Raw genomic sequence first — 13342 nt, 5'->3', positions numbered from 1 at the left:
CCTGGAGGGCTGCAGAGTCCTGCGGGAGGCGCTCTGACAGCATGGATACCAATGCCCTGCTTAATACTAATCTGCCTGCTTATTTGGTTTCCCTCCCCAGGTCTGGCACTAGCGACCCCTACTGCATTGTCAAAGTCGACAACGAGGTGGTAGCCAGGTGAGTGTGTCCTGCTGGGGGCCCTGGGGATGGGCCAGGCCAGCACAGCCAAGGAGGGGCATTTGCACTGCCGGGGTTCAATGCCGGGTGACGTGGCCCAGTGCCATACAGACTGATGTACAGAGCAAAGCGCTGGTCTCCGCTCACTCAGCTGTCTCTGCAGGTGTTGATTTCCTGGGGTGTCTGCAGGACGTGGCTCTACGGCCTGCACCCTTAGGAGCTGTCGGTCAAATCAGCACATACGTGCCAGCTGTGCTAGCACCGAGCATCTGCCAACTTAGGTCATAGGCTGAGTCTAGTCCCATCCACATGGCAAACAGCTGCCAAGATAGGAGGCCTGGAACTCACCCCCCACCCTGCTGAGAAGGGCCCAGCCCTTGCTCATGGCTTTAGTGTATTTGGGGACAGGGTTAAAGCCCATTGCATCCCATCTCCACCAGGGGATGGAGCCATATTGGTGCCTGGCCGCCTGCCCAGAACATGGTTACCTTGGCAGTGCCGATGGGGTGTCTAGCTGGCTGCATTGGGGCGGATGTGCTGTTTGTAGGGCTCACACCCCCGGCCCACCTGTTGCGGGAGGCAGCCTTTAAACTGGAGCCTTACCATGCTCTAGCCTCACTGGAGTGAGCCAGCCAATGCCTGGGATCACGTGACCTAGCAGGAATAACATAGAACCATGATCCTTAACCACTGGGCGGAGGCCAGTCCGAAGGGGGCTGGGGTCTCCAGCCACAGAGACTTGAGAATCTCATCCACGCCAAGGGCTGAGCAGTTACCTGGCCCACCCTGCATTAGGGGAGGGGGCTGCTAGCTCAGCTGTTTGTCCTGCTGCTATCAGCAGCCTCCGGCCCAGCACTGAGTGGGTCACGTCAGCCGGGTCTCCCCCATCACGTCCTGAGAAGGGGTGAGTGAGATACTGTCCTGCAGCTCTGGGGGTCGGTTGTAATCCAATGACAGGACCCCAGGACCAAGGAGCGAAGGGTGATCTTGTGGATAAGGTCCAGGACTGGGACTCAGCAGTTCTGGGTTCTAACTCTGTCGCTGACACACTGGGCAAGTCACTTACGGCAGATTTTCAAAAGTGGTCACATATTTCAGTGCTCGAGTCTGGGTGCCCAATTTGTAACACCTGGAGCCTGCTTCTCAGAGGTGCTGGGCCAAGCAGCCGCCTCTGGAAAGCTGGGGCCTGCAGTACCTCCAGTAGTCAGGCCCTGAGTGTGTTAGATCGGGCAGCCAAAAACTAGCTGCAACTTCTGAAAATGTGGGTCTGTGTTGCTCTGTGCCTCAGTTTCCCCATCTGTGGAATGGAGATGATGGCACTGCCTGCCTCCTCTTCACTAGCCTGTGCAAGGGGCTTTGAGATTCTGGGATGGGAGGTGCCAGAGCGTGAACAGCGGGGAGCTCTATAAGCCCAGCAGGTGCCTTTCTCCCCAGCTGTGTCTGGTCAGGCCAGAGAGGACCCCAGGAGGTCCAGCGTCACATTGCACAGAGGAATCACCTCCAGGCCCAACCTGTCTCTCCTTGTCCCCCTCCCCTACCCCATGCCCTAACTCTGCCTGTCCTAGGCTGGCTGGTGACTCCTTTCTCTGTGCTCCCCTACCCCATACTGCGCCTGCCTGTGGGGTGGAGCCCCTTCTGCTCTCCCACTTGCTGGGTGGGAAGGGCGATGGGGCTGCAGCCACAGGTGGGGTGGCAATGCTGTGCTATTGCGTGAGGCCATCGGGTTGTCCCAGTGCTGGCACGGGCGTGGTCGCTTGAACCAGCCCTGGTTATAGCTGGCATTTCATAGAATCATAGAATATCAGGGTTGGAAGGGACTTCAAGAGGTCATCTAGTCCCACACCCTGCTCAAAGCAGGACCAATTCCCAACTAAATCATCCCAGCCAGGGCTTTGTCAAGCCTGACCTTAAAAACCTCTAAGGAAGGAGATTCCACCACCTCCCTAGGTAACCCATTCCAGTGCTTCACCACCCTCCTAGTGAAATAGTGTTTTCTAATTTCCAACCTGGACCTCCCCCACTGCAACTTGAGACCATTGCTCCTTGTTCTGTCATCTGCCACCACTGAGAACAGCCTAGCTCCATCCTCTTTGGAACCCCCTTTCAGGTAGTTGAAGGCTGCTATCAAATCCCCCCTCATTCTTCTCTTCTGGAGACTAAACAATCCCAGTTCCCTCAGCCTCTCCTCATAAGTCATGTGCTCCAGACCCCTAATCATTTTTGTTGCCTTCCATTGGACTCTTTCCAATTTTTCCACATCCTTCTTGTAGTGTGGGGCCCAAAACTGGACACAGTATTCCAGATGAGGCCTCACCAATGTCAAATAAAGGGGAACGATCACGTTCCTCGATCTGCTGGCAATGCCCCTACTTATACAGCCCAAAATGCCGTTAGCCTTCTTGGCAACAAGAGCACACTATTGACTCATATCCAGCTTCTCGTCCACTGTGACCCCTAGATCCTTTTCTGCAGAACTGCTACCTAGCCATTCGGTCCCTAGTCTGTAGCAGTGCATGGGATTCTTCCGTCCTAAGTGCAGGACTCTGCACTTGTCCTTGTTGAACCTCATCAGGTTCTTTTTGGCCCAATCCTCTAATTTGTCTAGGTCCCTCTGTATCCGATCCCTACCCTCTAGTGTATCTACCACGCCTCCTAGTTTAGTGTCATCTGCAAACTTGCTGAGAGTGCAGTCCACACCATCCTCCAGATCATGAATAAAGATATTAAACAAAACCGGCCCCAGGACCGACCCTTGGGGCACTCCGCTTGAAACCGGCTGCCAACTAGACATGGAGCCATTGATCACTACCCGTTGAGCCCCACGATCTAGCCAGCTTTCTATCCACCTTACAGTCCATTCATCCAGCCCATACTTCTTTAACTTGGCGGCAAGAATACAGTGGGAGACTGTATCAAAAGCTTTGCTAAAGTCAAGGAATAACACATCCACTGCTTTCCCCTCATCCACAGACCCAGTTGTCTCATCATAGAAGGCAATTAGGTTAGTCAGGCACGACTTTCCCTTGGTGAATCCATGCTGACTGTTCCTGATCACTTTCCTCTCCTCTAAGTGTTTCATAATTGATTCCTTGAGGACCTGCTCCGTGATTTTTCCAGGGACTGAGGTGAGGCTGACTGGCCTGTAGTTCCCTGGATCCTCCTCTTTCCCTTTTTTAAAGATTTGGGGGTTTCCAGCTGCACATAGCCCCCTGCTTGCTCTCTGGCCAGAGGAGACTCTCCCGCATGATCCCCTGGGGCCGGGCAGCATCCTCCGGGTTGGGCTCGCTCCCCTCTGCCCCTCTGGTTCTCCACCCTGCCCCTGTGGTTGCCGTGGTGCTCCAAGTCCCGCAGCAAGTCTCACTGCTCTGGAGCCGGCCAGTGATGAAGTGGTTACTATGGAGAAGTCCATAAATTATTCCCCCTTCTGGAGAAATGGTAGCATCTCCCCCTTTCCAGCCAGCTGGCTGGGTGCTCGCTGGAGGGGAGGGAGGAACTATCTGGCCAGAGGTGTGGGGGTGGGCGCAGGAGAGCAATACAGGGTCAGGGGCCTGGGTCCTCCCAGCTTCATCCATGGTCCCTCACACACAGCCCAGCACATCTCCCTCCCTCTCTTCTCTTCCACTCTGTCTCTCCCCTTCTTCTTAGTCACTCCCCCGCCCCTCCCCTGGCTTTCATTTCCTGAGCAGTCCCAGACCTGGCCCCGGCTCATGGCCAGTCCTGCTGCCACCGCACTGTTCTCCCCACTGGGAAGCCACCCCTTGTCCTGCTCATAACGCCAGGGGAGAATGAAAACCACCTCCTGCTCCTTGGAGCCGCCACATCCCGGCCAGGGAGGTGGCCCGCCACAGCACTGGGACTGTGTCTGCGGGGAAAGCTTAGTCCAGGAATGTCTTTCGGGGAGGTGGGGCGCTTGCAAAATCTGGATCCAACCTTTACGGGCCTTTGGAAGTGGGAGTCTGTTCCCGGCCCAGCACCAAGGCTGCGTTCCTCATTCGCTCGGGCACCGTGGAGATCTCCTGGAAGCTCTCCATCCATGCACAGCCAGGCAGCTAGCTCCTCTCTTTGCCTGGAAAGGACAATTTTGCTCCATGTGATGAGGTTGGGGACTGGGATTTCCATGATGTGGGGCTCACCCACTGGAGGCCAGCACAGCATCTCCCCCCTGCAGGGTGCAGCAGTTGGTTTCCCCTGAATCCGATCCCAAGGCTGCAGAATCTCCAGCATGAGGTCACTGAGGAAGGGAAGCCAGCTCCCCTAATCAGCCGTGAGCTAGATGCCTTCATCTCCTCCTGCGCCCAAGGCCTGAGAGCTCAGCTCCTGCAGCAGGAAGAAGTGGTAGGGAAAGCAGATGTACTGGGTAGGTACCATTAAGGCAGACTAGGCGGTTGTCTAGGGCGCCAAGATTTGGGGGCACCAAAAAGCGGTGCCCCCAATTTCTCCACCGCGGCAGCTCCCATGCCACCCCGACCTGGGGAGTCGTGCGGCAGCTCCCCACCGCAGCTCACCTCTGCTCCGCCTCCTCCCCGAGCACGCCGCCCCCGCTCTAATTCTCCTCCCCTCCCAGGCTTGCGGCGCCAAACAGCTGATTGGTGCCGCAAGCCTGGGAGGCGGGAGAAGTGGAGCAGCAACGGCGTGCTCGGGGAGGGGGCGTAGCAGAGGTGAGCTGGGGTGGAGAGCTGCCGCACGGCTCCCCGGGCTGGGGGGCGGGAGCTGCCGTGGGGAAGGAGGGGTGCCTCAGGGCAGGGGGGGGAGCTGCCGCAGGGCTCCCCAGCCCAGCTCACCTCTGCTACGCCCCCTCCCCAAACACGCTGTCGCTGCTCCACTTCTCCCGCCTCCCAGGCTTGCGGCACCAATCAGCTGTTTGGCGCCGCAAGCCTGGGAGGGGAGGAGAATTAGAGTGGGGGCGGCGTGCTCGGGGAGGAGGCGGAGCAGAGGTGAGCTGCGGTGGGGAGCTGCCGCACGACTCCCCAGGTCGGGGTGGCGTGGGAGCTGCCGCGGTGGAGAAATTGGGGGCACCGCTTTTTGGTGCCCCCAAATCTTGGCGCCCTAGACAACCGCCTAGTCTGCCTTAATGGTAGCACCGGCCCTGGTCCTCCCTCTCAGCTGCCTACTAGCCGCCTTTTGTAGACCCAGGGTAGCCCAGCCCTCTTTAATTAGCTGGACTGGGCTCCCCTGCTCCAGGCCAGGGGCTCTGAGCACAGAGACCAGCTCCTGAGGCCCACAGTCTGGGGGGATCCCTCTTGCAGCTCCCACATGCAATGTAGCTGGAATGCTTGAGCACAGCGTTTCCTTTTGCCAGCTGAGAGGCTCTGGAGCTGCTTGTTCTGAGTTTGCATCCCCGAGCGCTGGGAAATGGGAGGGGGAGCTGGGAGGTCATGAGCTCTAGCCCCAGCTCAGCCAGCCACTTGCTGTGGTGGGCAAGTTGGTTAATCTCTCTGGGCTACATTAATTCCTGGCTGTGTTTTCATGAACCACAGCAGATGGGTTTGGCCCTCTGTGCTTCAGTTTCCCCATCTGTAAAATGGGGATAATGGTGCTTCCCTGCTGCTGGGGGGCTCAGGAGGGCTGACAGGCCTCATGTCTCATGCTGGAAATTGCTGCAGAGGCTCTGAACTCTGTTGTTTTACTCTTACTTTCAGTGGGGTTGAGCCAACTGCAGCATCCACCTCGCTGCCTCCCCTTCCCTCCACTTGGGACTGACAGTAGTGTGGTGAGGGCACTGAAGCCAGCCAGTGCTGAGGTTTCCTTGGGTATCAGGGCCTTGCTGTTGCTTCTCAAAGACATTCAGATGGGTTTGAAGAGAGACTGAGCTGAGAGGATTTCTCCTGGGCCCAGGAAACTATGAACTGGGGTGGGGAGGGTGCACAGGCGCTGGCGTGGCAAAGGTGATTTTAGTCTTCCCCAGCTCACGCTCCCCCTGCCGCGCTGGAACGAAGCAGCAGTAAACGCCAGCCCCAGGTCTGGAAGTCCCAAGGGGTGTGTGCCACATGCAATGCGTGCCTTGGGCCAGCAGTCTGCTGTAGAGAAGGAGGCTCTGAGATATACCGCACAGGGAGCATGCAGTGGGACTGCCAGAACCGGGAGCTGGAGTTCGCTTGAGCCGTGCCTTACCGGCTGGGTGGGTTTGATCTCTGGCAAATATGGCAGGCTTGTGATGCTGCATGGGCTGGGCAGCCTTTGGGTGGCTGTGCCGGGACTGTTGTGTGCACCTGGCGCTGTACATGTTGGCAGTATCTGGGTGCGTGTGCTCGTGCATTGGCATTTGTGTGGCTGTGTGTGTTGGTGGGGGCTGTGTGTTGGCAGTAGCTGCGTGACTGATTGTTGGTGACATTTACGTCCCTTTGGCTGGGTGTGTGTGTGTGTGTGTGTGTGTGTGGGCTGTAGTTCTGTGCATCAGTGGACGCTGCATGCCTCTAGCAGGGGCTGCGTCCCCCTCTGTGCGTTTGGTGGGGTCCACGTGCGTGGCACATGCCCTTGATTCTTGGAGCTGTGGGGTCCGGATGGAATCCCTGAGCAGGGCCTGAGCCTCTGCCTGTCCTTCCAAAGCCCTTGGGATAAAGCAGCAGAGTAAATCTGCCCCAGAGGCCCCCCAGGGGTAGAGACTGAGCCTGTAGTTCCCACAGTGACGGCTGGGTCCACCAGCTGGGATCCCTCTCACAGACCCTCTCCACTGCTCCACGACCCGCCATGCTGGCTCGGCTCCTGCAAGCCTCATTGCCTCTCGCAGGGGGTGGCCCCGGCCACTGGCACTGACTTCACCCGCCCTGTGCTCTGCTTGCAGGACCGCTACCGTGTGGAAGAACCTGAATCCCTTCTGGGGGGAGGAGTACACCCTGCACCTGCCCATGGGCTTCCACAGTCTCGCCTTCTACGTGCTGGATGAGGACACCATTGGGTACGAGGGTGCTGGGGAGGGCATGGGGGGCTGCTTCTGGGCCTGGACAGGACCCTGGGTCTGGCGGGGGCTCAGAGCACTAAGGAAGGGCAGTGGGTCTTACTGAGCCAGGCTCTGCTTGGAACAATGGATCTGCCCCGGGCTCTGGTGCCACGCGCTGGCCCCTCCTTTCCCTGGGGCTGGCCCCTCTGCCAGCCATGCTGACTCAGCAGCAAACAGGCAGCAGGATTAGTCCAGTATTTACTTTCCCTAATTCCCTCACATACCCCCTCCCATCCCCCGCCCGAGGGCTCCTCCACAGTCTGGGCCTCTGAGCTTGGGTCTGGCTGGGCCATTAGCTTGCCTCCGGGCTGGCTGGGGAGAAGCCCACGAGTGAACAGCCATGGAGGAGAAATTCTCTGCTTCCCGGGGCTGGTTTTTCCAAGACCTTGTGGACAAGGCACAGGATGGGGATTGGTCTCAGGAGATGTAGGCTGGGGATTGGTCCTGCTTTGAGCAGGGGGTGGGATTAGATGACCTCCTGAGGTCCCTTCCAACCCTGAGATTCTAGGATAGGCTCTCTGATGCTCCAGTGAGGGGCTCCCTCCTGTAACTACGGCCGTAGATAGACATTGGACAGTTGGTTTTCTTGGTGGAGCTGTGCAGAGCAAAGCGCGGAGGGAATGAATCCCTCCCTGAACAGCCGGGGTGATGCGAGGAAGCCCGTTGAGGTGGATTGGCCCCTGGATACCCTGCTCCTTGGCCGTGCAGGGCAGTTAATTCCAGGCACTCTTTGCCCAGACCTGGCTCTCTTTCCTTGCAGGCACGATGATGTCATTGGCAAAGTATCACTCAGCAAAGAATGGATTTCGTCTTACCCGCGAGGTAGGTGCTGGGGCAGTGGAGGGAGCACTGGGGCTGCAGCAGTGTCTTATGAAGACAGTGGCTGGGTCACAGCTGACATGCAGGGCTAGGGTGACCAGACAGCAAGTGTGAAAAATCGGGACAGGGGGTTGGGGGTAATAGGAGCCTATATAAGAAAAAGACCCAAAAATCGGGACTGTCCCTATAAAATCGGGACATCTGGTCACCCTATGCAGGGCAGCAGGCACCAAATTGGCAACTTATGGGCCATTCCGCAAGGCCTGGGTTTGCCAATTTCTAATTTCAGAAAACCAAAGACCCTCGCCCCACTCCCTGTCCCGCCCCTTCCCGAGGCCCTGTCCCTGCTCACTCCATCCCCGCTCCTCGTCGCTCGCTCTCCTCCACCATCACTCACTCGCTGATTTTCACCGGGCTGGGGCAGGGGATTTGGGTGCGGGAAGGATTGAGGGCTCCGGCTGGGGGTGCACCTGGGTTGGGGCTGGGGATGAGGGGTTTGGGGTGCAGGAGGGGGTGCCAGGCTGGGGCCAAGGGGTGCAGGAGGGGGTGTAGAGTGCAGGATCTGGGAAGGAGTTTGGGTGTGGGAGAGGGCTCCAAGCTGGGCCAGGGGGTTGCGGCATGGGAGGGGGGTTGGGGTGCGGGCTCCGGGAGGCACTGATGTCAGGTGGCCCCTTAAATAGCAGCTGCACCAGCGCTGCCCTAGCATTTCCTGGGCCTCAGAGGCTGCTCGATCTGCCATGAATCCTGGACATATGGCTCGGCCAGTGCACCGAGGACAAAAGTTTTTTCTGTTCTCTGGAATGCGGGGGGAGAGAGGGGGGAAGAGAATTCCCCACAAGTGTCTCTCTCTCTCTCTCCCTCCCCCCCCCAGCAGAGCCCACATCACAGCAGCTGTAGGGAGAGCGCTGCTGCAGGCCCACTCCTCCTCTCCCTGCCATTTGCAGTGACCCCCCAGCCCCTCTCCGTCTGGCCACTGGCTGGTGCCTCCACGCCCAACTGCTGCTCGACTCTGCTCAGACCCGTTCCCAGGGAGAGCAGGCCAACTTTAGCCCCATGCTTCTGTGCTGCCCATTCATCCCACGAGGAGACTGACCAGCCCACAGCCCCTTACCTGCTTGCCGCATGGTCCCGAGACGAGCCCGGCGCAGCAGCCCCTGTGAAGTGGACTACTGGGCCTGGGGCAGGCAGTGGCGGCTTGCCCTGGCCCCCTCCCCTACCGGTGGCTGCATGTGGCCCCTGGGGAGCTGGGCTGGCTCCTCTCTCCGCTTCCCCCAGCCGGGGAGCAGCGGGCTAGGTAGGGAGGGGGCTGAAGGCACTTCCTAAAGGCCACAAAGCCCGCTCTGCAGGGAGCCCCCAGCCGCCCTGGCAGCTGCTGCCTGGGGTTAACCCTGCCGGCCCCAGCCCACATCTGGGTGCCTTTCCCAGCCCCTCCGCAGGGACCCACCCCCTGCCCGCCAGGGCTCACACCGCCCTCGAGCTCCACAAAGAGAGCTGCTGCAGGCCTCATCCCCCCCGCCACCAACCGGACTTCTAACGGCCTGGTCGGCGGTGCAGACTGGAGCCGCCAGGGTCCCTTTTCGAAAACCGGACGCCTGGCAACCCTAGCGAGGCCTGGCTCAGATCCTAGCCTCCCCCAGCCAGCAGGGCCCTGGCGTGTTGCCAACTTAGCTAGTTTGTCACTAGATTTAGTGACTTTTTGGTTTCCCTAGCGAGGAAATAAGTGACCAGTGAGAAATCTAGCGACTTTCACTGCCAATGACAGTAACATTCAGAGAAAGACGTCACCAATATGTATAGTCACCATATCATTCACAAGCAGCTCGATAGTGTTAATAAAATCCATTCCACGCTCTTCTTACTACGTTCTGTTGCACACCCAGTCAATGTCATTATGTCTCTATGGAGCATGTCCTTGGAAGGAATCACATTCCAGGGCTTCTCGGGCTGAGATCACTATAATCTGCAGGCGAGGGAAATACATTTGTGGAGGCTAATTAAATAGTTTGCTAAAGCCAGGCGCGCTTTGGAGAGAGCACCAGGCCCGGGACTTGTTACCCAAACGTGTTCTTTCTCGCTGCTACGTAGTAAGTCGCACAGCCTGTGATGCAGGGTACAATGGCTAATGAAGCGGGCTGGGTGGGGAGGCAGGTTAGCCAGCGAGGAGAGCCGCACGGATGGAAGGTGGGGTGGGATGAGACAGGGCCAGGTGCCCCAGTGGGGTGGGGGAGCGCTGTGCCTCCAGGGAGGAAGCCCTTACTGCAGGATCAAAGGTGGAGCTAGCTTGTTTTCAGTTCCCCTTTACCCCTTCCCCTGGCTTGGCCGGGGTTAGCTGCCCAGCTGTTTTCAGAAATGAAACCCTGGAAGCAGGGGGAAGGGGTCCGGCTGGTGGACTTTTCTTCTTTAAATCTACTTTCTTGGCTCCCTGCAGCGTGAGCTCAGGTGAGGCGAATGCCCTCTCCCTCCCTGGCTCTGGGCTCTCCCGCCCCCGGCTCTGGGCTCTCCCTTCCACTCACCTGTGGGCTCAAATCCAGGCGGCAAGGAAGGGAGGCGCAGCTGAAATTAACCAACCCCAGCTGTGCTGGACTGCCCTGTACAGAGCACCCTTCCGGCTGAGCAGAGGGCTGCAGTTTCCCTCCCAACGAGCAGAGGGCGCCCTCCTGACGAGGACGGTGTACTGGTGTAGTTGCTTCTGGTGTGCAACAGAATGTAGAAGAAGTGCATTAATAACACCATCGAGCTGCTTGTGAATGATTTGGGGACTAGACTCGCCTGTGTGTGTATATATGTATCTATATCAAATTCTCTGTTGAATTCTCTGGAAATTTTGTTAGGTGACATTTCTGATTCCTTTTGAGTGCTTCAACAGCTGCATCTGGCGACTTTTCAGGGTTTGTCTGGTGACTTCCTGCTTTGTGGAGTTGGCAACACCCCCCCAGCAGCACAGAGTAGCGGGGTATCAGCAGATGGAGTGGGCAGGTCATCTGGCAGCATTGTTCCAGTGTTGCTGACTCTCAGGATGTTGTTGTGATTCTCTTGCTGTTTGGCATCCAAGTCCCAGCTCTTGGAGTCATGTGGTTATGAAAGAATCTCAGCTTGCCTTTTCAAAAGAAAAGTGGTTTTCTAGCCTTTGGTGCCTTGGGGAAAAGGCTGCAAGTGCCACCCACGGGCACCCAAAAGGCGAGGGAAGAGATCCCCTGGCTATTGTGATAGTTTTGTAGATCTCCTGATTTTAAGCCAATCTCGTGATTTTGGGGAGCTGGGGGGCTGACTTGTGATTTTTGACAGTTTGGGGCTGGCCATTCTGCGGATAACACCCCTAAGGTCCAGGGCTGGTGCAAGGAAGTTTCGTGCCCTAGGCGAAATTTCAACCTTGCGCCCCCCCCCCCCCCCCCCAGCTAACCCCGCCCCCCACCCGGGGAGCCCACCACTCCCCCCCCGCCCGGGGAGGCCCCCCCCCCAGCAGCTACCCCCCCTCCACGGCAGCTAACCCCGCCTGGGGAGCCCGCCCCAGCTCACCTCGGCTCCACCTCCTCCGCTGAGCATGCCGGCGCCACTCTAATTCTCCTCCCCTCGCAGGCTTGCAGCACCGATTAGAGGAGACTTAGAGCGGGGGCTGTGTGCTCAGCGGAGGAGGCAGAGTGGAGGTGATCTGGGGCGGGGAGCGGTTCCCCTGTGCGCCCTCCCCGTTACTGCGGGCGGCCCGCCCCGTGCCCCCCCACCGCCCCAGCTCACCTCCACTCCACCTCCTCACCTGAGTGGGCTTTTAGGTGCCCCCAACCACTAGGCGCCCTAGGCGGCCGCCTAGTTTGCCTAAATGGTTGCACCGGCCCTGCTAAGGTCTCTGCCGTGGCATGGGGTGGGGGGGCTGCGCGGGGATCACACGTGGCCAGCATGGCAGCTGGCCTGCTGCGTCAGCCCCCTGAGGTGGGTGGGGCAGGGAGAGCCAGGGAGCTAGTTACACAGACTCCTTCTCCATTGCAGGGATTGACAGCTGGATCAACCTGACGCACGTGGACCCCAATGAAGAGGTTCAGGGAGAGATCTGCCTGGAGCTGAAGGTGCTAGAGGAGCCCCAGAGGAGGGCCCTGTACTGCCATGTCATTGAAGCCAGGTAGGAGTAGATGGCTCCTGTCTCTCCCACCCTCCTCTCTATCTTCCTCCATAGTGGTCTCCCCTTTCCTCCCTCCCCTCCTCAGCCCAAGTGCCTCTCCAAGCCCCAGCAAAGAGCTCTCCCTTCCAGGATGGAGCGACAGGTGCCTGAGATAGGCCCAGGTAGTCACTTCCCTCCAGGCAGGAGACATGGTGCTGCAGGCCAGCTTGTGGGACCAAGGCTGGGGGCAGGGGATAAGATGACAGGGGGTTGCCAAGCTCTATGCCTGCTTCAGTTCCTTTGCTCAATGCCACAGCCCTTCCCCCTGCTCTGGGTTGCACAACGCCACCCCACAGAGACGCCTGTTGTCCTCACTTCATCCTGGGGGCTGGCAGCCTGAGACCAGGAGTCCAGTAAACCCCAGGCCAGTGCGACTCCTCGTGGCTTTAGGCTGAGTTGAGACATTAACGGATCTGTCTATCTGATGTCTGTCACCCTGGCATCTGGGCAGTTTGGCATGGTGCCTGGATGGCACGGCAATGGGCGCACACGAGTGCATGGAGATGGATGGCGATTCCCACAGAATGACGCGCCTGCATGTGGTGGGCGGTGACCCATTCTGAGGTTATCCCGAACCAGCCGGCAGTCAGGGCGGGGCCTGTTAGCCAGCTGGGGGTGGGCAGGCACATGTCTCACCTCCTGTTAGGGGAGGAGGGGGTGAGGCCGGGGCGAAGGGAGGTGTGCCCAACACCCATCTGCCACTGAGCTGCCAGGGTGAGCTCTCCCTGATCAGTGGCCATGGGGACTCACGCCCTCCTTCCCACACGCGTGTTCCCTGCCCACTTCTCAGATGTGGAATGGTGCCAGTGGAGGCTGCTGCACCGGCACTACTGGGAGACAATGGGCAGCGCGATCCAACCCAAACTTAACAGCACCACTTCCTTCCACATGGTGCGTCAGGTGTGCTGCAGCTGTGCTCTGCTCTGTTCTATCCTCATTCAATACAGTGGAATAATTGGGGTTGAGATTCTTTTCCTTCCTCATCCATCTGGCACAATTCCTATCGCAAGAGTAAAGACCCTGCTTCCCTTCTGCTGGCAAATAGTGATATTCCAGTAGCCCTTAAAGACCCCAGCTGAGATCATAAGAATGGCCAGACTGAGTCAGACCAAAGGTCCATCAAGCCCAGTATCCGGTCCTCTGACAGTGGCCAATGCCAGGTGCCCCAAAGGGAATGAACAGAACAGATAATCATCAAGTGATCCATCCCCTGTCACCCATTCCCAGCTTCTGGCAAACAGAGGCTAGGGACACCATCCCTGCGCCTCCTGGCTAATAG

At 58.4% G+C, this 13342-nt stretch overlaps 1 protein-coding gene across 6 annotated transcripts in view; it reads left to right on the top strand.

The window, feature by feature from the left end:
• Positions 1-13342, top strand: part of RASAL1 (RAS protein activator like 1) — a 126845-nt gene that overhangs the window by 21091 nt on the left and 92412 nt on the right. For 5 of the 6 annotated variants that reach the window (XM_065568229.1, XM_065568230.1, XM_065568228.1 and 2 more), the window contains exons 2-5: positions 101-157; positions 6939-7052; positions 7855-7916; positions 11895-12024. In XM_065568229.1, the coding sequence (XP_065424301.1) occupies positions 101-157; positions 6939-7052; positions 7855-7916; positions 11895-12024 (363 nt within the window). The remainder of the gene's footprint in view (positions 1-100; positions 158-6938; positions 7053-7854; positions 7917-11894; positions 12025-13342) is intronic. The other variant, XM_065568233.1, reaches the window with a different exon arrangement.

This window comes from Chrysemys picta, chromosome 15, assembly GCF_011386835.1.
Source record: "Chrysemys picta bellii isolate R12L10 chromosome 15, ASM1138683v2, whole genome shotgun sequence".
NCBI classification, from domain to species: Eukaryota; Metazoa; Chordata; order Testudines; family Emydidae; genus Chrysemys; species Chrysemys picta.
This window is presented reverse-complemented; position numbering and strand designations above follow the sequence as displayed.